Consider the following 26,293-nt stretch of genomic DNA (forward strand, 5'->3'; position numbering starts at 1 on the left):
GCTTGCACAGGATAGAGTAGCATGGAGAGCTGCATCAAACCAGTCTCAGGACTGAAGACCACAACAACAACAACCAGAGTATCGCTAAAAAATTAAACGCCTCTTGGCATATTGATATTATCTCTTTCTGCTCCTATGAAAGCAATGTACTCAATGCCTAAATGACTAACAGTTGAGCAAGAACCCGGAAATCACTGCTAACTGCAATTCTGTTGTGTGTTATAAGGAAGAATTGTCAATACAGTGTTTCGAACTGTTTGTTACTCTTTCACCTCGCCAAATGTAAAAACAATAACCATTGCATTACTATTGGGAATTTCGGAGAAATTAGGCTAAAGGTACTAATACATGAGTAGTACCAATACAACAGTTCGTTCAGTTGTTAAAATCATTGCTTTACTTCAGATATAAACGAGAAAATCTGTAGCTGTCAGCTCCACTTCGCATAGTCCTTAATGACAGAAGCTCAGCGTTCCGCCCTGCGTCACGTGACTTAGATCTTTTGTTTAAACCTTAACATGCCGGAGTTACGGGCGTGTGCGGTCTATGTGTATCTGTGAATACTGTTGGCACCCCCAAACAGTTGCCTAAATATTATTTGCTGTGCTACAGCTGACGTGACAAGACGTTTAGAACACTCAGTTAGATGGTTGAATATAACAAGTTAGCAGTAGGTAGTCTCGCCTGGATTTCCAACGAGGCCGATCACAGGTTGCAGCATATAATCTGCACCAGTTGATGGCAAGGTTGGTAACCGTCCTAACCCATATTAAATTAAGCATTTTTTGACAGAGTTCAGCTCTCTACGTTAAGTCGCAGTGAAATTTAACTGTAATTTACGGTTTTAGCTTCATAGCGGGTGTACTTCAACTGTGCTGTTTTCTTGATACAGTATGTTTTCTCTAACTCGCTGTTTCTGGCGATGTTTTGCTTCAGAATATTAAAGTGTGGTTTAAAGTTATCGTTCACGCTCATGTCCGAGTTCTTTTCAAGTGATCCTGTTGAAAGACGTGCATCTACCTTGCACTTCTTTCACTTATTTACGGTTTACGATATTGTAGTCATATTATTAGCATTACTAATACGGCAATAGCATGCCTGCTGCTCTGCTGATTTTTTCAGTATGACTGCATAATGAAACTGGAGAGAGAATTGGAGCAAGGTACTTTTATTTTATTTCCATATTCAGCAGTCTCCATCAGCTAGCCATGTTGGCTTTCCTTATCCCGTGCTGACCTTTCAGCTTGGAACCATGCGCCGGTAGTTTGAACGACTTGGAGAAGCCAAAGTAGTCCTTCTACTTATTGTTCTAAGTAGTAGTACCAACTAAAAACTCAGTTTCGTCCGCACGTTTGGCTCTGTAAAGAGGCCTCCCTGACGACTCCCAATCACGAGTCATTCCGCGAAGTCAGGAATGTCTGCTTGAACGGCAGCTAGTTCGGCGACAGATCCGTTCCCGCTGATTGGCCGGCGAAGAATGCGCCAATTCCCACCCCCACAAGGCCCGGCTCTGCTGGAGCAACGGCCGGCAGGCGTTTAGCAGTCGTGGGGAGTCGGTGGCGAGATCCAGAAGAAGACGGTTGCAAGCCGGTAAGCATGCGTGCTCTTACTAGGTTCAGAAGTGGATTGAGTCGCGAGTACATATTAAAGTGTTTGGTGATCTTTAATTTCGGAAGGATTTGCACCTCATTGTTTTATTTCGTCCTCATTTTGCTATTTTGTTTTTGGACTTGGCGTCAGAGCCTGGTCGGTTGGTTAGCACACTGGACTCGCATTCGGGAGGACGACGGTTCAATCCCGCGTCCGGCCATCCTGATTTAGGTTTTCCGTTATTTCCCTAAATCGCTCCAGGCAAATGCCGGGATGGTTCCCTTCAAAGGGCACGGCCGACTTCCTTCCCCGTCCTTCCCTAATCCGATGAGACCGATGACCTCGCTGTCTGGTCTCCTTCCCCAAACCAACCAACCAACCAACCTGGTCGGTTGCAGTATGCAAAACACACGTGGGACTCTCAGTCACCACGTTCGGTATAATTCAACCACCCTTATAACTACTTCGCCTTCAGCGAATGTCGTTCCTTCTTCAATACTCCGTGATATTAGATAACATTTCAAAAGGCCTTTGTGTGTTAGGTTTTCCCTTCTTTGTCGACGTGTGAACACGTGGCGAGTAGTTCTGTACACGATATCTGAATTGAGTCAGAAGTAGCATGGCCCGCGTTTCTTGTCGTTCGTATTCGTAAATCAAGGTGTTGCAAAATGAGTTTTATGAATTTTATTACTTTACGGACGGGAGGCCGCTTTAATAATGTGCATCTACAAGTAGTTCATAGTTTGCCTTTTCAATATATTTACGTATTAGCTATTGGATCCCGTCTCTTACCTTTCACTAATTATTAGAGTAAATTCTTGTAGGTGACTGCTGAATTTAGGCCATATCCCCCTACGCCCCCCCCCCCCCCCCAGTCTCGTATTAACGTCCATAGGTAACAAGATATGTATACTCAATAACTTTACTTCGTTTCTAGAAGTGTAATTTCGATTTATAATAAATTGTGGTGCTTTTAATCCGACTCTCAATGAAAAGTGTTCAAAAAAGGTTCAAATGGCTCTGAGCACTATGGGACTTAACTTCTGAGGTCATCAGTCCCCTAGAACTCAGAACTACTTAAACGTAACTAACCTAAGGACATCACACACATCCATGCCCGAGGCAGGATTCGAACCTACGACCGTAGCGGTCGCGCGGTTCCAGACTGTAGCGCCTAGAACCGCTCGGCCACACCGGCCGGCTCAAAAGTGTTAACCGCATTTATAGAGATATCAAGGAAATGCCTGCATTGCAAGGCCCCCTACTGAAAATGCACCTCTTAAGATGATCAAATTGACTGTAAATCCAATGAGTAGATTTTGTTAGATCGTGGTCGGTATTTTTTATGCAGTCAGATAGACGATCCTTGTGCCAGGCCATAATCCTTTCTGATGTGCCGATAACTCTTGTATGTGGTGATCTGTATAAAATTCAGCCCCAGTCCTCCCTTCTAGATAAGGGAAGTCACACTGATAGGACAGTAGTGAACAAAATCCACGTTATGTAGTGAAAGGGTAGGACCTGACATTCCCAGTCCCTTTTAACGGGCAAGGCACCTCTTTTACTTTTCATGGTATCTGTTGTGATTATGTTGTTACGAGATGCGTAAATGCAGTTCTTAATTTCTTAAATTTTAAGTGACAGAACTCACCATACAAGCCCTCCTCCAGCGACAAAAATCAGAGGTTTCAGTTTTTCAAAACTTACAACGGGAAATAGTTTTTTACGAAAGACTGTTCTGATATTTAGGTTATTAAAACATAATTTTCTATAAGCACAAACATAAAACCAAAGGATTTAATATAAAGCACAGGTGTTACTGTCTGTCTTCTTAGCAGTGTCGCTTTGCTCCATTGTTCTGCTCGATATATATCGATACAAATCCGAACACTATGACTTCATGAAGCGTTAAATAGTTGCATTGTACTTGCCAGGTGAACTTATCTTGGGTATACTACACACAAACACACGCACACACACGCACACAAAGTAGCTTGGCCCGCGCACCGCTCGCCAGTCAATTTGCATCACGTTGGTCACCCATTGTCACATTCACTGGTGCGGGCGCAGCGGCAAATTATAGTTACGTTATGCGTATCGTAACTGTAGCTTTAAATAAAAGACATACGATGCGGAACGGTGTAAATGTAGAAAGGTAACGTTCCGCGTCAAGAATTAATCTTTCGTTTTCATAGGCGTGTATTGAAGAAAACTTAAAGTGAAATGACAATATTCCGACCCTTGCGGTCAGTGGTTCACATTAATGGGACACGCACGTGTTTACCGACCTCCAGTTCGCAGGTATATGTCAGCTAGCAGTCAAGCACATTACAGAAAAGTGTCGCAGCCGTCATAGACCAGACACGCAGATGTATCCGTTGCGCAACTTCTCGGTTTCAATTAGTCGAGGCATACTCTCATTCACATCAATTTTTCTGTGGGGGTTTTAGAACAGATACTCATGTTGATCAGAAACTTACTGAATCTGCTTCCAGGCTTGTATAAATGTAATCCACGCTAGAAGGGAATTTTCGGATCTAGTCAGTCTGTTTTATTCTAAGACCTGCATATTTGACCTAGTGCAACTTACTCTGGGCTTTGTCTTTACGTCATGACTGCGCGCTTGGCGTGACTGAAATGACTCACTCAAAACAGCTTGACTTTGGTGCACCAGTGTTCCTCTTATTAGGTGCCCAAACGCATACTGCACTTAACAGTGAGCTCAGGTCTTAATGTGCACACACGCACCTTGCATTTGGTCATTTAGAAGTAATAATAACTGAGAATCAACAACAGCTTGATTTCTGTGTCGACGATATTTATAAACCGTTAATTACCTTCCTTTATCGGTTGCTATGAATGTTGAAATCAACTGGGAATGGCCAAGTGTTCCTGAGAACACTCTGGAAGGCGTAAATGTGCATCGTTAAGCAGATGTTTTTGCTTGCACATGTTGTTGTTGTTGTGGTCTTCAGTCCAGAGACTGGTTTGATGCAGCTCTCCATGCTACTCTATCCTGTGCAAGCTTCTTCATCTCCCAGTACCTACTGCAACCTACATCCTTCTGAATCTGCTTAGTGTATTCATCTCTTGGTCTCCGCCTACGATTTTTACCCTCCACGCTGCCCTCCAATACTAAATTGGTGATCCCTTGATGCCTCCGAACATGTCCTACCAACCGATCCCTTCTTCTGGTCAAGTTGTGCCACAAACTCCTCTTCTCCCCAATCCTATTCAGTACCTCCTCATTACTTATGTGATCTACCCATCTAATCTTCAGCATTCTTCTGTAGCACCACATTTCGAAAGCTTCTATTCTCTTCTTGTCCAAACTATTTACCGTCCATGTTTCACTTCCATACATGGCTACACTCCATACAAATACTTTCAGAAATGACTTCCTGACACTTAAATCTATACTCGATGTTAACAAATTTCTCTTCTTCAGAAACGCTTTGCCAGTCTACATTTTATATCCTCTCTACTTCGACCATCATCAGTTATTTTGCTCCCCAAATAGCAAAACTCCTTTACTACTTTAAGTGTCTCATTTCCTAATCTAATACCCTCAACATCACCCGACTTAATTCGACTACATTCCATTATCCTCGTTTTGCTTTTGTTGATGTTCATCTTATATCCTCCCTTCAAGACACCATCCATTCCGTTCAACTGCTCTTCCAAGTCCTTTGCTGTCTCTGACAGAATTACAATGTCATCGGCGAACCTCAAAGTTTTTATTTCTTCTCCATGGATTTTAATACCTACTCCGAATTTTTCTTTTGTTTCCTTTACTGCTTGCTCAATATAATGATTGAATACCATCGAGGATAGGCTACAACCCTATGTCACTCCATTCGCAAGCACTGCTTCCCTTTCGTGCCCCTCGACTCTTGTAACTGCCATCTGGTTTCTGTACAAATTGCAAATAGCCTTTCGCTCCCTGTATTTTACCCCTACCACCTTCAGAATTTGAAAGAGAGTATTCCAGTCAACATTGTCAAAAGCTTTCTCTAAGTCTACAAATGCTAGAAACGTAGGTTTGCCTTTCCTTAATCTAGTTTCTAAGATAAGTCGTAGGGTCAGTATTGCCTCACGTGTTCCAATATTTCTACGGAATCCAAACTTATCTTCCCCGAGGTCGGCTTCTACATATAAGGCCTAAAAACAAGAGCTGGACGTTTCAAACGCGTTACGGACAAGGGAGTGAAATTAAAGTACCTCAGTAGTCGGCGACTTCCCTTAAAAATTTGCAGTGCGAACAGTCTTGTAAGTTAGATCACCATATTTACATAAAAATTTTAAATTGTAAAGTCATGATTACAACATCATGTGAACTATTTTTTCTTCATGTCAGGTTGAAGAAATAAATGAGAGCTTTATTACATACCGCCGAGGCAGCCGAGATCAATGCGATCAGCGTCCAGGACACGTGTAGCAGGACACCCGTTTCGGCACCCATTTCGGCTTTCTTCCGGACGATGTGATGAGCTCGGTAGACCTCGACGACAGTCACACGGACGAAACCGAAGCGGCACACACTGGAATGTTCAAACACTCACGACACGTGTGGAACAGTCTGTCAACAGGAAGAACGTGTGCTACTCGTGTTCAGCCCAGCGCAGCCTGTGCGCTTCGCTCGTTCAGGAAGCTTTAGAGGCTAGTGCGCATGAGTCCCTGGAGCTCTTTGGCCTGGTAATAATACAGATTCAGTTGTGCTGAAGACAAGGCGGACACTGTACGGCTCGGTGCACTTTAGCGAAATCTAAACACAGAGAACCTACTAGCTTGCGTGGCCCCGGGTTGTTTTTCCTGTCCAGTGTTGTTTGCCTGTTCCAAACGAAGCTTGTCGCCAGCGACTGTCTGTCCACACGCTACAACTCACGGCCCCACCACAGGGGCTCTCTCACGGCACGGTTATTTTTTCTGCAGAGATAAAATGTCTCTCGCTTCCCTCGCAGTGTGGACTGACGGATACCGCACGTAAATACAAGCCCTCTTCTAATATTAACTTGGGCTGGGCTGTTCGAAAAGCTTTCCAGTAACGTCCGAATTTCTAAAAAAAATGCAGGTAGTCCAAGACTAATAATCTCTCTAATATGGACTAAGAACAGCTCTGCTTACTCTCTTTGCCTGACCAATAGTATTTCGTACAGATATTTTATATTCACACTAGTTCCTCAACACGCAATGCAGTGTAAACTTTTATAAGCGTCAAAGCAATAATACGATGTAAAGATTATCACTTTAACTCAGAACAAGCACTACAGGAGAGCGATTTGGAAAGCGTTTCAGTCACTATTCTGACTGATTTATTTCAAGGTAAATAGCACCTCTGGAGCGGGAATAATTGTGCAGTTACATCTCCGATACTTCTACTCACTGCGGACCACTGCCAAGCACTTATTTCTTCTATTCCCCCATTAAATGATCAAATATTTCTCTTTTTTGTTTTTTTTCCTATTAGCAACGTGGTACGCTACTTTACTTGACGGATATGTGAACTGATGCTGCGCTGCATACAGAGGTGAACTTTACGGCTTTGCAACAAGACCTGAGGTGTGTTTGTAGGTGGCGACTGGCGGAATTTGTTTTTGGCGCGTACGGCAGTCCTGCGACGAAACAGCGTCCTTCGCGACTGGCGAGCGGCAACTGACGCCCGGAGCGTCGCCAGCACGTCGCGACCGAGCGCAGTCTGCGCATGCGTCGGCAGCAACAGGTGCCGGCGCGTCTCCCACCTAGGCGCGCCATTTTTAGCAGTCCAGCCGCGGGGCTGACGGCGCGATAGCATGCCGTCCGATTGCTGTTTGTTTACAGCCCCGTCCGTCCCATTCCATCAGCGCACGGACGCGCTTACGACGTGCCGTCAACGTGAAGCGAGACATTCGCCTCCACGCCGTAGCTCGCGGGTCCCAGTTCACTTTCTGAACACAGAAATGTACGTGTACACTGAAACGCACGTCATGTTAGCTATGCGATGAAAGGCAAAATATTTTTGACCTTTCACGGCAAATGGCTGTAAGTACACCCCTGTATTAGTCAATATCCATTAGAGGTACTCGTTTTGTTCAATTACACTGATGGAAAAGAAATCGCAAAACCGAGAAGGAGTCGTTGTGCGGCATAAAGGAAAGAGGCTAGCGTGTTTCCATGTCTCAAAGGTAATGTGTTCAAACGCTCTAAGCACTATGGGACTTAACATCTGAGGTCATCAGTCCCCTAGACTTCGATCTACTTAACCCTTTCAGACCCTCTGGCTACAATTGTGTACATTAACTTTTACAGTCTGTTAGCTGCAACAAAAGTATTTCTTTCCTAAGCGAACCTGAGCTACACACTTGTAAATGTTCAACCTTCTCATCACGCGCAAATGCTGCCAACCGTTGGGCATCACTATAAAAATATGAGCAAGTCAATGTAGCAGTGCGCAGCAACTCGTGACCACCAGAATACATGTTTCGCTCTATTCCAGTGTATAATTGAATATTGTTGTTGTTATTTTACATGGAAATTACTGAATGATCATTTTACTATTTATTACAATAGAGAATATTTCATAATTAGTTATTTTAGTCCTTAAAGTGAAGCCAAGTGAACAATGTACATTTTGGAAATGGGTACATATTTTTGTATAAATCTTGCTCCTAAAATCATTAAAAAATCACCTAAGACCACTACCACATAAAGAAAAAATTTTCTTCCTCCAGCAAAATTTCGGGTCTGAAAGGGTTAAACCTAACTGAAGCGCCCACAACAGCTCGGCCACAGCGACCGGCAGGTGACGTGTATTCAAACTTCACGCCATTATGAGGATGCAAATCAGATTTGCTCTAAGGGGAGATGGAAGGCAATTTTTATCCCTATTCTGCCAATGCTATTTTACCCTTTGAATAGGTACACTTTTCAAAAGAACTATAAGTGTTAAAACAATGAAATTTTTACTGCATATATACAGGGTGCGTCAAAAAATGTATACCCACTTTGAAGCGTCATAGACAATTTATTTCCCATTCTACAATGTTAAATTTCTGGAAATGGTTTGTTCAAACTGGTGGCCTTCGGCACCGATACATATCTGAGTATAACATATATGCCTCAATTTACAAGTAAAATGAACATAATACCTCTTATGATTTTGAAGAAAAACAAATTTATTCTTTCATGAGTAAAATTAAGCTTTTTTGTACATTAATTATTATAAAACAGTTTCTGATTGTTTGGTGGTTCTCAATTTACTTTTAATAACTTATTACGATCTGCAGTACAAATTGACAAAATTTTATGTTTCTAACCCCTTTATTATTCAATAAATAGCGGTACCTGACAGAAAAATGCAGTTTTGAGAAAAATCCATTTAAAGTTTAATACTGCAATTCTAGTACAGTTATTGGTGAGAATTACTTGCCACTAATATTTTCGTGCACCATACTGACCATCATCTGAATACTACTGATCTTTTCCTCTCTTGGTCCCTCTTCTTTCCTCTCTGGCTTCTTTTGTGCATTTTAAATTAGCAATATCTACTTTGACGGATTCTCTTTTTATCTACACTCCTGGAAATGGAAAAAAGAACACATTGACACCGGTGTGTCAGACCCACCATACTTGCTCCGGACACTGCGAGAGGGCTGTACAAGCAATGATCACACGCACGGCACAGCGGACACACCAGGAACCGCGGTGTTGGCCGTCGAATGGCGCTAGCTGCGCAGCATTTGTGCACCGCCGCCGTCAGTGTCAGCCAGTTTGCCGTGGCATACGGAGCTCCATCGCAGTCTTTAACACTGGTAGCATGCCGCGACAGCGTGGACGTGAACCGTATGTGCAGTTGACGGACTTTGAGCGAGGGCGTATAGTGGGCATGCGGGAGGCCGGGTGGACGTACCGCCCAATTGCTCAACACGTGGGGCGTGAGGTCTCCACAGTACATCGATGTTGTCGCCAGTGGTCGGCGGAAGGTGCACGTGCCCGTCGACCTGGGACCGGACCGCAGCGACGCATGGATGCACGCCAAGACCGTAGGATCCTACGCAGTGCCGTAGGGGACCGCACCGCCACTTCCCAGCAAATTAGGGACACTGTTGCTCCTGGGGTATCGGCGAGGACCATTCGCAACCGTCTCCATGAAGCTGGGCTACGGTCCCGCACACCGTTAGGCCGTCTTCCGCTCACGCCCCAACATCGTGCAGCCCGCCTCCAGTGGTGTCGCGACAGGCGTGAATGGAGGGACGAAAGGAGACGTGTCGTCTTCAGCGATGAGAGTCGCTTCTGCCTTGGTGCCAATGATGGTCGTATGCGTGTTTGGCGCCGTGCAGGTGAGCGCCACAATCAGGACTGCATACGACCGAGGCACACAGGGCCAACACCCGGCATCATGGTGTGGGGAGCGATCTCCTACACTGGCCGTACACCACTGGTGATCGTCGAGGGGACACTGAATAGTGCACGGTAATGCTACAAACACTGCTAACTGTATTCATGCCTAGGTTTTCCCTAGCAGTTTTCACCTCCATTACCAAATTGTCGAATCCTTGATGCCTCGGGATGTGTCCTGTCAACTGATCCCATCTTTCCTAAATTTTTGCCTATAAATTTCTTTTTTCCATAATTCGATTCTGTACCTCCTCATAAGTTAGTCAATCTGCCCGTGCCGTATTCACCATTCTCCTACAGGAGCAGATTTCAAAAGCGCCTACTCTCTTCTTGTCTGAAGTGTGCATCGCCCATGGTTCACTTCCATACAACGCTAGGCTCCAGATGAGACCTGGCCAACATTACGTTGTGATGTTTAAAAACTTACACACATTTCGATTTTAGAATACGTACTAATTCTGGAGCTACGGTTCACCCTATAGTCAAACACATGGAGTTACGCAGATTGTGTTGTTGTTGTGGTCTTCAGTCCAGACACTGATTTGATGCAGCTCTCCATGCTACTCTATCCGGTGCAAGCTTCTTCATCTCCCAGTACCTACTGCAACCTACATCCTTCTGAATCTGTTTAGTGTATTCATCTCTTGGTCTCCTACTACGATTTTTACTCTCCACGTTGCCCTCCAATAATAATCTGGTGATCCCTTAATGCCTCAGAATATGTCCTACCAAGCGATCCCTTCTTCTAGTCAAGTTGTGCCACAAATTTCTCTTCTCTCCAATTCTATTCAATACCTCATTAGTCATGTGATCTACCCATCTAATCTTCAGCATTCTTCTGTAGCACCGCATTTCCAAAGCTTCTATTCTTTTCTTGTCCAAAGTATTTATCGTCCACGTTTCACTTCCATACATGGCTACACTACATACAAATACTTTCAGAAACGTTTTCCTGACACTTAAATTTATACTCGATGTTAACAAATTTCTCTTCTTCAGAAACGCTTTCCTTGCCATTGCCAGTCTACATTTTATAACCTCTCCACCTTGGCCATCATCAGTTATTTTACTCCCCAAATAGCAAAACTCATTTACTACTTTAAGTGTCTCATTTGCTAATCTAATTCCCTCAGCATCACCCGATTTAATTCGACTACATTCCATTACCCTCGTTTTGCTTTTGTTGATGTTCATCTTATATCCTCCTTTCAAGGCTCTGTCCATTCCGTTCAAATGCTCTTCCAAGTGCTTTGCTGTCTCTGACAGAATTACAATCTCATCGGCGAACCTCAAAGATTTAATTTCTTCTCCATGGATTTTAATTCCTACTCCGAATTTTTCTTTTGTTTCCTTTACTGCTTGCTCAATATAATGATTGAATACCATCGAGGATAGGTTACAACCCTATGTCACTCCATTCCTTAGCACTGCTTCCCTTTCGTGCCCCTCGACTCTTATAACTGCCATCGGGTTTCTGTTCAAATTGTAAATAGCCTTTCGCTCCCTGTATTTTACCCCTGCCACCTTCAGAATTTGAAAGAGAGTATTCTAGTCAACATTGTCAAAATCTTCCTCTAAGTCTACAAATGCTAGAAACGTAGGTTTGCCTTTCCTTAATCTATTTTCTAAGATAAGTCGTAGGGTGAATATTGCCTCACGTGTTCCAACATTTCTACGGAATTATGATCTTTTAAACCTGAATCTTAGCGACACTTCGTCAGTTTCATAAGACAAGAAAAAAGTAGTCGAAAGTAGTGAGGTACATAAGGAGCGAAAAGCGGATATTTTCTTACAAATAAATCGAAGTCCATCTTCAGTCGTGCAAACCTTGAAATTTGTTTCAGGACTCACGATGAAATGTTTCAGTTCAAAAATGGTTCAAATGGCTCTGAGCACTATGAGACAACTTCCGAAGTCATCAGTTCCCTAGAACTTAGAACTACTTAAACCTAACTAACCTAATGACATCACACACATCCATGCCCGAGGCAGGGTTCAAACCTGCGACCCTAGCGGTCGCGCGGTTCCAGACTGTAGCGCCTAGAACCGCTCGGCCACACCGGCCGGCAATGTTTCAGTTACTTAAACGTTTTCAGTCATGCCCGGTCGACAAATGGACTGCCTTGAGTCATGGTACATGTTTTATGTCATGAACTTGAAGCTAATATTTCCACAGGATTAATTTTCGTTTGATGGCATCAGTCTTGTCTGCCACAACTTACAGAATTCAAGTTAGAGAATCCACATCATTTCTGATGTCAACAATAAAAGTTTTGCCACGACGCTACTTACACTTAACTCAGTTTTATTCCCTAGTATCCGCCTTCAGCACAGCCACCATTCACTGCTGTTCATCAGAAAACAAGTGCATCGTATCGTCCTTCTGGCTGGTGTTGTAATGATGTTCCAGTAAATATTTTTCCAGCTCATAATAGTGAGACGCCTTATAAACCCTTTGCTTGATCTTCAATGGGTACAACAAGTAAGTCAATTGCCACTGGGCATTGAACGAGTGGTTTCTCCACTTTTTCTTTTTTGAACAAGTGCATAGACACCACAGTACTCCTAATGCACATTGTAAATCCAGTTTAACACATGCAGTACTGTCAGCAAACTGCTTGGCGTCTGACAAGGCGACTTTCCAGCTCCAGTGTCATCCAGCTGTAGAGTCCATGCAGAATGAATACCGTGGCCGGTAGATCCGCAGTCATCTGGGAACACTTGGCGAGAGCGGTAGTGGTGGGGGTTACAGGCATATGCTGTAGGGGAAATGATGCCGAGCGCTGGAGGGGAAGCGCCATTCTAAACTGAAGGCTACACCCGTGTTCTTGTAAATGTTAAGTGGAGCCCTCCACGGGTATGCTTGCGTGGTGACCGTTCAAAAGGATCTGTCACCTCTGTTTTGGTTACTATCTAAAAATAATTCCGCAGAAATTGCAGCGATTTATTCTACGTTGGCTTGTCAGTCATTTGTAACTTTCAGAGAAGCGCCATGAGTGGTGAATTTTGAGTAAAACCCACAAATTACTCTTGCCGCCATATTAAAATTTGCTTCTTTTGCCAAAACACAGCTGATTTTACACAGTGTCACCTCACTAACATGTTGTGTAGACGCAACTATGAGAGAACTCTGAAACAGTGGTTTGTTAAGTTTATTAAGTGAGGAACTGAGGAAAAGTAAGGTCAGTAGCTCATGAAAAAGCATATCCTTAGTACAAAAAAAAGTGTGTAATGTCTTCACTTATGCTGTTCCAAAACCTATAGCATTTCTCAATTCACCAGCTATCGATGGCCCCTAAAAATCACATACTTTCATCTAAAAGGTCTGTAGTGGTGGAATAATCTCCTCCTTGCGTACTATCATTATCCAAAATCTCATTTGAATAACTTAAACCGTTTATGAAGTATGAGGAATATTGTGGGTGTTTCATTCTGGGTTTTTCGCTGGCGCGGCGCGATCGCAAAGAAGTGTACATCAGATCAATTATATCGAGATTGGTGACAGACAGAGACCTCCACCCAAGTCTAAAGAAATATTCTTTATCTTAACTAAATTTAATATGTAGTAATAATATGTAATGTAGTAATAATATGTAATCTGCACCTACCGCAAAATCATAGCAACTGCTATTTTTCATTGCAGACTGTTTCGAATTTCGCGAAGAAGAGAAATTTGTTGACATCGAATATAGATTTAAGTGTCAGGAAGTCGTTTCTGAAAGTATTTGTATGGAGTGTAGTCACGTATGGAAGTGAAACGTGGACGATAAAGTTTACACAAGGAGACAATAGAAGCTTTCGAAATGCGGTGCTACAGAAGAATGCTGAAGATTAGATGGGTAGACCACGTAATTAATGAGGAGGTATTGAATAGAATTGGAGAGAAGAGAAATTTGTGGCACAACTTGACTAGAAGAAGGGATCGGTTGGTAGTGCATATTCTGAGGCATCAACGGATCCCCAATGTGGTATTGGAGGGCAGCGTGGAGGGTAAAAATGTAGAGAGAGACCAAGAGATGAATACACTAAACAGCTTCAGAAGGATGTAGGTTGCAGTAGGTACTGGGAGATGAAGAAGTTTGCACAGGATAGAGTAGCATGGAGAGCTGCATCAAACCGGACTCTGGACTGAAGGCCACAATAACAACATCACAATAACTATGACTGTTAACAAAATGATGGGTACATCATCACGAACCTGACACATAAAGCCAAAACAATGCAAAAATGAATCTTTTTACTTAATACTTTCTGTAAATTCGTTTGCGAAAGCTTGCAGGGCGTGTGCCTCAATTCCGTCACTGCCAACCAGCCGAAAGGTGGTAAACACTGTTGGTCTTCCCTTCAGACAAACGAAAGAACTCGCGCGCAGCATTTCAGACGAAAACTGGTCACTGCACATCGGCCATCATATCCTGCATGGACTCTAGCCTTCATTCATTGTCTTCTTACACAGCGCCCCTAACCCCACTCGCCGCTGCGCTAGGAGCATTTAGGAGTCTGCTGCCGGAGTGCTCACGGAGTGCTGTTTCGCCAGGCCTGATCTAGACAAAGACCTCCGGGAAACATTAAAGTTATTTTACATGTTAACAAATTCTTGCTGTTGTCAGTCTGCGTTTTATATCCCCTCTGCTTCAACCATTGTCAGTTTTTTGCTGCCCAAATAGCAAAACTAAGCTACAACTTCCAATTCCTCATTCCCTAATCTAATTCCCTTGGCATCGCCTGACTTAATAGAACTATATTCCACTATTGTGGTTTTACTTTTGTTGATGTTGATCTTATTATCTATTCTCAAGACGCTATCCATTCAGTTCAACTGCTCTTACAAACCCTTTACTGTCTCTGGCAGTATTATAAAGTCACTGGTAAACATCAACGAATATATCTCTTCCCCCTGAATTTTAATTCCCTTTCCAAATTTCACTTTGGTCTCCTTTATTAGTTTCTCAATAAAGTGAATAACACTCGGCATATGGTTCAAATGGCTCTGAGCACTATGGGACTCAACTTCTCAGGTCATTAGTCCCCTAGAACTTAGAACTACTTAAACCTAACTAACCTAAGGACATCACACACATCCATGCCCGAGGCAGGATTCGAACCTGCGACCGTAGCGGTCACGCGGTTCCAGACTGAAGCGCCTAGAACCGCACGGCCACACCGGCCGGCCACTGGGGATAAACTACAACTCTGCAACTGCCTTCTCAACCAGTGCTTCCCTTCCAAGTCCCTTCATTCTTATGACTGCAGTCGTACTTGTTCAAATTGTAAATCATGTTTTTCCCCATGTATTTTATCCCTGCTAACTTCAAAATTTCAAAGGTTGTACTCCGGCGTACAATGTCAAAAATTTTCTCTAAGTCTGCAAATGCTATAATCGTAAGTTTACCTTCCTTCGACTTTTCTTGTAAGATAAGACTTATCGTCAGTATCACCGCGCGTCTTCCTAGATTTCAAAAAAAAAAAAAAAAAAAAAAGTGTTCAAATGTGTGTGAATTTCTAAGGGACCAAACTACTGAGGTCATCGGTCCCTAGACTTACACACTAATTAAACCAACTTAAACTAACTTAAGCTAAGAACAACACACACACCCATGCCCGAGGGAGGACTCGAACCTCCGGCGGGAGGGGCCGCGCAGTCCGTGACATGGCGCCTCTACCTGCGCGGCCACTACGCGCGGTCTTCCTAGATTTCACAGGAACTCAAACTGGTCTCAGATGGCGGCATCTGTTCGGTTTTTCCATTCTTTTGTAAATAAGTCGTGTAAAATTTTTCTGCCTTTACTTATTAAACTGATGGTTTGATAGTATTTACACCTGTCGGCACCTTCTTTAGAATTGGAATTATTACATTCTTCCTGAAGTTTGAGAGCATTTCACCTGCCTCATAAATATTGTATGCCAGACAGAATAATTTTGTCATGGTTGGCTCTCCTAAGGATCTCAGTAATTCTCGGGTTCTACTCCAGGGTTCTTGTTTCCAATTAGACCTTACAGAGCTCTCTCAAATTCTTCTCGCAGTACCATATCTCTCATCTCGTCTTTACCTACCTCTATTTCTCCCTATAATATTGTCCTCAAGCTTGTTTCCCTTCCACTTTTAAGCTTTCCATTCTTTGCTTGGTACTGTCTTGCCATCTGAACTCTTCAAAAGCTGTTTTTTTCCCAAAGGTCTTAATTTTCCCACAGGCGGCATCTATCTTTTCTGTAGTGGTAAGTGCTTCCACATTCTTGCATTTGCCCACTACCCATTCCCGCTAAGCCATTTTGCACGTGCTCTCAATCTCAGTTTTAGAGGCTTGTATTCCTTGCTGCCTGCTTCATCTGCTACATTTTTATTTTTTCTTCTTTCGTCGTTTCAACGCAATACTTCCTACAGTAACCAGGGATTCCTACTAGGTCTTGTCATTTTATCTATATGATCCTCTGCTGCCTTCACTCCCCATAGTTACCCATTTGTTTTCTATTGTGTTCACTTCCCCTATTCTACTGCTACATTGCCTGATGTTCTCCCTGAAGCGCTCAACAAACGTTGGTTCTTTCAGTAAATCCAGGCCCGATCTCCTTAAAGTCCTATCTTATCACAGTTTCTTCTGTTTTAATCTGTAGTTCATAACCAATATACGAGGAGCGTCCAGTAAGTAATGCTACACATTCCTTTCCTCGGCCAGTTTCGGTAGAAAAACTGAGGAATTTGTTGCGGGACATCTTCGAATATTCCCGCTTCAGCCCCTGTAGTTTCACGATGTTCCGGTAGGTGGCGGTGCTATACGTAGCTTTTAAAATAGCGTTTGTAACGGAGGTGCGTTCCAAGCAGAGAACTTTCACTGAGTTTCTTTTGGCGGAAAATCAGAGCACCGCAGATATTCATAGGCGCTTGCAGAATGTGTACGGAGATCTGGCGGTGAACAAAAGCACGGAAAGTCGTTGGACAAGGTATCTGTCAGCAGCGCAACACGGTCGCTCTAACCTGTCTTCCGCATGCTGACCGGCCACTTGCACACAACTGTGAGTCCTGCAATGCTGGAACGTGCGGACACTCTCACTCGTGGTGGTCTTTCTCCATGACAACGCAAGGCCTCACACAAGTCTGCGCACCCGACAAGAGCTCTGGAAACTTCACTGGACTGTTCTTTCTCAACCACCTTCAGCCCAGGTCTCACACCTTCTGACTTCCGTCTGTTTTGCTCAATGAAGGATGCACTCTGCGGGAAGCAGTACGTGGATGATGGGGAGGTTATTGATTCAGCAAGACGTCGATCAGTGGAGTGGCACCATTTGGGCATGCAAGCCCTCCCAATATGACGGCCCAAAGTCGTGGCATTGAACGGAAAATACACTCCTGGAAATTGAAATAAGAACACCGTGAATTCATTGTCCCAGGAAGGGGAAACCTTATCGACACATTCCTGGGGTCAGATACATCACATCATCACACTGACAGAACCACAGGCACATAGACACAGGCAACAGAGCATGCACAATGTCGGCACTAGTACAGTGTATATCCACCTTTCGCAGCAATGCAGGCTGCTATTCTCCCATGGAGACGATCGTAGAGATGCTGGATGTAGTCCTGTGGAACGGCTTGCCATGCCATTTCCACCTGGCGCCTCAGTTGGACCAGCGTTCGTGCTGGACGTGCAGACCGCGTGAGACGACGCTTCATCCAGTCCCAAACATGCTCAATGGGGGACAGATCCGGAGATCTTGCTGGCCAGATGCTGGATGTAGTCCTGTGGAACGGCTTGCCATGCCATTTCCACCTGGCGCCTCAGTTGGACCAGCGTTCGTGCTGGACGTGCAGACCGCGTGAGACGACGCTTCATCCAGTCCCAAACATGCTCAATGGGGGACAGATCCGGAGATCTTGCTGGCCAGGGTAGTTGACTTACACCTTCTAGAGCACGTTGGGTGGCACGGGATACATGCGGACGTGCATTGTCCTGTTGGAACAGCAAGTTCCCTTGCCGGTCTAGGAATGGTAGAACGATGGGTTCGATGACGGTTTGGATGTACCGTGCACTATTCAGTGTCCCCTCGACGATCACCAGTGGTGTACGGCCAGTGTAGGAGATCGCTCCCCACACCATGATGCCGGGTGTTGGCCCTGTGTGCCTCGGTCGTATGCAGTCCTGATTGTGGCGCTCACCTGCACGGCGCCAAACACGCATACGACCATCATTGGCACCAAGGCAGAAGCGACTCTCATCGCTGAAGACGACACGTCTCCATTCGTCCCTCCATTCACGCCTGTCGCGACACCACTGGAGGCGGGCTGCACGATGTTGGGGCGATGTTGGGGCGTGAGCGGAAGACGGCCTAACAGTGTGCGGGACCGTAGCCTAGCTTCATGGAGACGGTTGCGAATGGTCCTCGCCGATACCCCAGGAGCAACAGTGTCCCTAATTTGCTGGGAAGTGGCGGTGCGGTCCCCTACGGCACTGCGTAGGATCCTACGGTCTTGGCGTGCATCCGTGCGTCGCTGCGGTCCGGTCCCAGGTCGACGGGCACGTGCACCTTCCGCCGACCACTGGCGACAACATCGATGTACTGTGGAGACCTCACGCCCCACGTGTTTGGCAATTCGGCGGTACGTCCACCCGGCCTCCCGCATGCCCACTATACGCCCTCGCTCAAAGTCCGTCAACTGCACATACGGTTCACGTCCACGCTGTCGCGGCATGCTACCAGTGTTAAAAGACTGCGATGGAGCTCCGTATGCCACGGCAAACTGGCTGACACTGACGGCGGCGGTGCACAAATGCTGCGCAGCTAGCGCCATTCGACGGCCAACACCGCGGTTCCTGGTGTGTCCGCTGTGCCGTGCGTGTGATCATTGCTTGTACAGCCCTCTCGCAGTGTCCGGAGCAAGTATGGTGGGTCTGACACACCGGTGTCAATGTGTTCTTTTTTCCATTTCCAGGAGTGTATGTTGAAAAATAGGGTTTTGCAGTTATAATGTACTGTAATTCTGAAAAAAAATCACCCTACTTTCGGCAAGAAATGTGTTGCATTACTTATTAATGCCCCTCGTATTACGGGCAGAGTTTACATTTGTTTAAAATATGTTTTCGAAATCTGTCATATAATAAGCATGAAACCTTCCAGTCTCACCAGGTTTCTTCCCTTATAAAATCTCCATTCATGATTCTTAATCAACTGTTAGCGATCTACATCTACATCTACAGCTACATGGATACTCTGCAAATCACATTCAAGTGCCTGGCAGAGGGTTCATCGAACCACCTTCACAATTCTCTATTATTCCAATCTCGTATAGCGCTCGGAAATAACGAACACCTATATCTTTCCGTACGAGCTCTGATTTCCCCTATTTTATCGTGGTGATCGTTTCTTTTTATGTAGTTCGCTGTCAACAAAATATTTTCGCATTCGGAGGAGAAAGTTGCTGATTGGAATTTCGTGAGAAGATTCCGTCGCAACGAAAAACGCCTTGCTTTTAAATATGTCCTGTCCAAATCCTGTTTCGTTTCTGTGACATTCTCTCCCATATTTCATGATAATACAAAACGTGCTGCCCTTCTCTGAACTTTTTCGAGTACTCCGTCAGTCCTATCTGCTAAGGATCCTACACCGCGCAGCAATATTCTAAAAGCGGACGGACAAGCGTAGTAGGCAGTCTTCTTAGTAGATCTGTTACATTTTTTAAGTGTCCTGCGAATAAAACGCAGTCTTTGGTTAGCCTTCCCCACAACGTTTTCTATGTGCTCCTTGCAATTTAAGTTGTTCGTAACTGTAATACCTAGGTATTTAGTTGAATTTACGACATTTAGATTAGACTGATTTATCGTGTAACCGAAGTTTAACGAATTCCTTTTAGCACTGATGTGCATGATCTCACACTTTTCGTTATTTAGGGTCAACTGCCAATTTTCGCACCATTCAGATATCTTTTCTAAACCGTTTTACAATTTGTTTTGATCTTCTGATGACTTTATTACTCGATAAACGACAGCGTCATATGCAAACAACCTAAGACGGCTGCTCAGATTGTCTCCCAAATCGCTTATACAGGTGAGTGGCAGCAAAGGGCCTATAACGCTACCTTGGAGAACGCCAGGAATCACTTCTGTTTTACTCGATGACTTTCCGTCAATTACTACGGACTGTGACGTCTCTGACAGGAAATCACAAATCTAGCCAGATAACTGCAATACTCCATAAGCACGCAATTTCACTACAAGCCGCTTGTCTGGTACAGTGTACAGCGATGATTAAATTATGTTCTGTGCAAAATTCTACCAGGCGGCTTTCCCTTTCATTCCTTTATCCCAGGTCAGGTTCCCCCACTCTACTGGAATGGCGAACGTTACCTGCCGTCAGTGAAGTGCGAAGGAAGAGGAGGTGATGGTATTGCCGTGTGGGGGTGTTTTCAGTGGTTAGGGTGTGGCCCCATTACTATGCTTAACAATACTCTAAATAAGGAGGAATATGAACACATTTTACAGCATTGTGTACTGCATACAGTAGATGATCAGTTCGGAGAGGATGATTACATCAGCATGATAACGCACCCGTTCGTAAAGCAGCACAATGGTTTGTGGACAACAATGTTCCTGAAATGGACTGAGCTGCCCATTCCCCTATTAAACAAGTTTAGGATCACTTAGAACGGCGGCTTCGCGCCATCCCCAGAGTCCGACATTACTACCTACTCTGATTTTTTTTTGCCCTTGAGGAAGAATGGGCTGCCATTGCTCCACAGGTATTCAGACATTTCATTGAAAGTGTTCCCTCAGCGTAGTTCATGTCGTCATAAAGGTAAAAATGTCGTGTGACGAGGGCCTCCCGTCGGGTAGACCGTTCGCCTGGTGCAAGTCTTTCGATTTGACGCCACTTCGGCAACATGCGCGTCTAATGCTGATAAGGACAACACCCAGACCCTGAGCGGAGAAAATCTCCGACCCAGCCGTGAATCGAACCCGAGCCCTTTGGATCGACATTTTGTCGTGATGACCACTCAGCTACCGGGGGCGGACGTCATAAAGGTGAAAGGTGGACACAGTCCACATTAATGTCCAGTAATATGTGTCAGGGTACTTCTCATTAGATAGTGAATGTGACACACGAATTCTGAAATCTGTTATAATTTATGATGAGGAATGAGTGAATCATGTTATGTAATCGGACAGCGTGCCACATACATTGTGTGACGGTTGGTTGGTTGTTTCAGGGAAGAGGACGAAACAGCGAGGTCATCAGTACCATCGGCTTAGGGAAGGATGGGGAAGGGAGTCGGCGGTGCCCTTTCAAAGGAACCATCCCGGCATTTGCCGGAAGCGGTTTAGGGAAATCACGGAAAACGTAAATCAGAATGGTCGGACGCAGGTTCGAACCGTCGTCCTCCCGAAAGCGAGTCTAGTGTGCTAACCACTGCGCCATGTGACGCGTTTAACGTGCAGCAGCCAGCTTAAGTATCGTAGAAGTAAATGAAGCAGGCAAAAAGGAATACAAATGTCTCAAAAATGAGATCGACAGGAAGTGCAAAATGGCTAAGCAGGGATGGCTAGAGGACAAATGTAAGGATGTAGAGGCTTATCTCACTAGGGGTAAGATAGATACTGCCTACAGGAAAATTAAAGAGACCTTTGGAGATAAGAGAACCACTTGTATGAACATCAAGAGTTCAGATGGAAACCCAGTTCTAAGCAAAGAAGGGAAAGCAGAAAGGTGGAAGGAGTATATAGAGGGTCTATACAATGGCGATGTACTTGAGGACAATATTATGGAAATGAAAGAGGATGTAGATGAAGATGAAATGGGAGATACGATACTGCGTGAAGAGTCTGACAGAGCACTGAAAGACCTGAGTCGAAACAAGGCCCCCGAAGTAGACAACATTCCATTGGAACTACTGACGGCCTTGGGAGAGCCAGTCCTGACAAAACTCTACCATCTGGTGAGCAAGATGTATGAAACAGGCGAAGTACCCTCAGACTTCAAGAAGAATATAATAATTCCAATCCCAAAGAAAGCAGGTGTTGACAGATGTGAGAATTACCGAACAATCAGTTTAATAAGCCACAGCTGCAAAATACTAACACGAATTCTTTACAGACGAATGGAAAAACTAGTAGAAGCCGACCTCGGGGAAGATCAGTTTGGATTCCGTAGAAATACTGGAACACGTGAGGCGATACTGACCTTACGACTTATCTTAGAAGAAAGATTAAGGAAAGGCAAACCTACGTTTCTAGCATTTGTGGACTTAGAGAAAGCTTTTGACAATGTTGACTGGAATACTCTCTTTCAAATTCTAAAGGTGGCAGGGGTAAAATACAGGGAGCGAAAGGCTATTTACAATTTGTACAGAAACCAGATGGCAGTTATAAGAGTCGAGGGACATGAAAGGAAAGCAGTGGTTGGGAAGGGAGTAAGACAGGGTTGTAGCCTCTCCCCGATGTTATTCAATCTGTATATTGAGCAAGCAGTAAAGGAAACAAAAGAAAAATTCGGAGTAGGTATTAAAATCCATGGAGAAGAAATAAAAACTTTGAGGTTCGCCGATGACATTGTAATTCTGTCAGAGACAGCAAAGGACTTGGAGAGTTGTTGAACGGAATGGATGGTGTCTTGAAGGGAGGATATAAGATGAACATCAACAAAAGCAAAACGAGGATAATGGAATGTAGTCGAATTAAGTCGGATGATGTTGAGGGTATTAGATTAGGAAATGAGACACTTAAAGTAGTAAAGGAGTTTTGCTATTTGGGGAGCAAAATAACTGATGATGGTCGAAGTAGAGAGGATATAAAATGTAGACTGGCAATGGCAAGGAAAGCATTTCTGAAGAAGAGAAATTTGTTAACATCGAGTATTGATTTAAGTGTCAGGAAGTCATTTCTGAAAGTATTTGTATGGAGTGTAGCCATGTATGGAAGTGAAACATGGACGGTAAATAGTTTGGACAAGAAGAGAATAGAAGCTTTCGAAATGTGGTGCTACAGAAGAATGCTGAAGATTAGATGGGTAGATCACATAACTAATGAGGAGGTACTGAATAGGATTGGGGAGAAGAGGAGTTTGTGGCACAACTTGACCAGAAGAAGGGATCGGTTGGTAGGACATGTTCTGAGGCATCAAGGGATCACCAATTTAGTATTGGAGGGCAGCGTGGAGGGTAAAAATCGTAGGGGGAGACCAAGAGATGAATACAGTAAGCAGATTCAGAAGGATGTAGGTTGCAGTAGGTACTGGGAGATGAAGAAGCTTGCACAGGATAGAGTAGCATGGAGAGCTGCATCAAACCAGTCTCAGGACTGAAGACCACAACAACAACAGAAGTAAAATCTATCCGACATTCCACTGTTTCGTTTATAACGTTTATGTTTAGTTTCTTTGTTCGTTTTTGTCACTGTTAAAATGCTAACCATGGAAGAACGTGTGTTTTTAGTCGAACAAGTGTTCAAAGCTGGCGTTAAATACACAGTTTCAGTTCGCCAAACATTTAATTCAGTTTTCCCGGAGACAACACTCCCACATCGCAATACTGTGCGAGATTTGATTAACAGTTTTTGAAGTACGGGTTCAGTGACAGATGCACCGAGAAGTGGTCGTCCTAGCGTTTTGTCTGAGGATAAACTACTCGATACTTCCGATAAAATGTCCTTGAGTTACGGATAAAACAAACACGCAGAGGCTGAATTTGTCGAGTGCTCTCAAGTGGTATCAACGGCAATGTCACATAATTTTCAGCAGTGTTAGTTTGCTATACATGAGTATGATTTTTATACTCAGGCCAGGAAGCAGGCAAAAGCAAGTCATTTTGACCAGTTATTGGACAGATGCAGTGCTCATACCATAACAGTAGTTACCTTACGCCGATTTCCCCACTGTTGTTTGCTGTGGCGTAACTATTCCCTCCTGCTCTTGTAAGATCACGCACGCGAGAAAGAATCGTAGGGAGCAGAGTATCTCCAGCTTCTCGCAGCACAATAAATAACCTTTCAGCTAATTTACCATCCAGATTAATAGTGGACATAATTGTATTTACTGAAAGATAAGTTAGATTAACTCATCTACAAATTTTCGGGCCGATTCCGCACTTTGCTATGCGTCATCAAGTTGGAGTTTTGTTTGAAATTTCGTTATTTTACTTCTTCCAGTTCTGTAGCACAGTTTGAAGATAGGTAGCCATCCACTGCTTCCATTGAATTCACTGTAATCTGCGTGGCGCGCAATTTGATGTGCATAACGCAGTAGGTCACCATCATGCACGTCGTATAAATTGTATCGAGCATCCTTGAAACGCTCAAACACTATTTTCTGTAAAAGTGCGCCTTGTCTATCCTTAAACATCTGCAGTTTTTCTTATGCGCCAGAAAGTCATATTGCTGCGGAATTTTCGAATATTTTTTTTTTTTACTATTTTGCAGATGATCTTCCATGCACCCAATTACACCACTGGCCATTAAAATTGCTACACCAAGAATAAATGCAGATGATAAACGGGTATTCATTGGACGAATATATTATACTAGAACTGACATGTGATTACATTTTCGAGCAATTTGGGTGCGTAGATCCTGAGAAATCAGTACCCAGAACAACCACCTCTGGTTCACCGCGATGGCGCCAAACACGGATGCGACCATCATGATGCTGTAAACAGGACCTGGATTCATCCGAAAAAATGACGTTTTGCCATTCGTGTGCTCAGGTTCGGCGTTGAGTACACCATCGCAGGCGCTCGTGTCTGTGGTGCAGCGTCAAGGGTAACCGCAGCCATGGTGACCGAGCTGATAATCCATGCTGCTGCAAACGTCGTCGAACTGTTCGTGCAGATGGTTGTTGTCTTGCAAACGTCCCCATCTGTTGACTCAGGGATCGAGACGTGGCTGCACGATCCGTTACAGCCATGCGGATAAGATGCCTGTCATCTCGACTGCTAGTGATACGAGGTCCTTGGGATCCAGCATGGCGTTCCGTATTACCCTCCTGAACCCACCGATTCCGTATTCTGCTAACAGTCATTGGATCTCGACCAACGCGAGCAGCAATGCCGCGATACGATAAACCGCAATCGCGATAGGCTACAAATCGACCTTTATCAAAGACGGAAACGTGATGGTACGCATTTCTCCTCCTTACACGATGCATCACAACAACGTTTCACCAGGCAACGCTGGTCAACTGCTGTTTGTGTATGAGAAATCGGTTGGAAACTTTCCTGATGTCGACACGTTGTAGGTGTCGCCACTGGGGCCAACCTTGTGTGAATGCTCTGAAAAGCTAATCATTTGCATATCACAGCATCTTCCTGTCGGTTAAATTTCGCGTCTGTAGCGCGTCATCTTCGGGGTGTAGCAATTTTAATGGCCAGTAGTGTAGTCCACTGGGTGGCGGCACTATACGTCTGTAACGGAGGTACGCTCCAAGCAGAGAGCTCTCAATGACTTTCTTTTGGCGGAAAGCCAGAGCGACGCAGTACAGGCGCTTAAGAATGTCTATGGAGACCTGGCAGTGAACAAAAGCACGGTTAGCCATCAGGCAAGGCGTCTGTCATCATCCCAACAAGCTTGCGCAAACCGCTCCGATCTTCCGCGCGCCGGCTGCCCGCACAAAGCTGTTACTCGTCCATTGTTAGAACGTGTGGACACTCTCACGCGAGTTGATCGACGGATCCCACGAAACACCTCACTGCTCAATTGGACGTCTTCGTCGGTAGTGCTGGCACACGCGTCCACCAGTTGAGGTACTGTTCTTCCTAATTCGCCCAACAGCCCGCATTTCGCACCTGCCGCCTTCAACTGTTTTTCCCAATGAAGGATGCACTCTGCAGGAAGCAGTACGTGGACGATGAGCAGGTTGCCGATACAGCAAGATGTTGGCTTCGACATCGACCAGTAGAGTGATACGCCTCAGGCGTGCAGGCCCTCCGAGTAAGGTGGCGTAAGATTGTCGCTTTGAATGGAGATAGTACTGAGAAACAGGGTTTCATAGCCAAGAGAGTAGGGAATAATACGGTGTATTGGAGTAATGAGTAAAACCAAAATGCTTTCTGAAAACAAAATTTGTTGAATTACTAAGTGAATGTCCCTAGTATTCACAGCAAATTCCCACTGGTTCCTTGATAACTTATAATGGGTCACATACTTTCCGATGGTAGTGAAAAGGTTAAATTATTATTCAAATTCCGCGCTCTGTCACGTCAAATTCTTTGTGTCGCCGAGTCAGACGCTTGGCACTTCAGTCGGCAAATTCGTACAGACTTTTGAAAGAATGGCGGACGCAATTTTTGTAATTTGATGGTGGTTCCACTTCGCGAAAAGCCTATGTCTTCCGTATCTCGTTTAATACAAAC

General features: G+C 44.5%; 1 protein-coding gene across 6 annotated transcripts in view; it reads right to left on the bottom strand.

Moving 5' to 3' along the window:
* Positions 1-7,253, bottom strand: part of LOC126252976 (uncharacterized) — an 802,035-nt gene extending 794,782 nt beyond the window's left edge. For all 6 annotated transcript variants that reach the window (XM_049954000.1, XM_049954001.1, XM_049953997.1 and 3 more), the window contains exon 1: positions 5,981-7,253. In XM_049954000.1, coding sequence (XP_049809957.1) covers positions 5,981-6,052 — 72 coding nt within the window. In that variant the 5' untranslated portion in view covers positions 6,053-7,253. The remainder of the gene's footprint in view (positions 1-5,980) is intronic.
* Between the last annotated feature and the right edge of the window lie 19,040 nt (positions 7,254-26,293).

Source organism: Schistocerca nitens, chromosome 4, assembly GCF_023898315.1.
Source record: "Schistocerca nitens isolate TAMUIC-IGC-003100 chromosome 4, iqSchNite1.1, whole genome shotgun sequence".
In the NCBI taxonomy this organism is placed as follows: Eukaryota; Metazoa; Arthropoda; class Insecta; order Orthoptera; family Acrididae; genus Schistocerca; species Schistocerca nitens.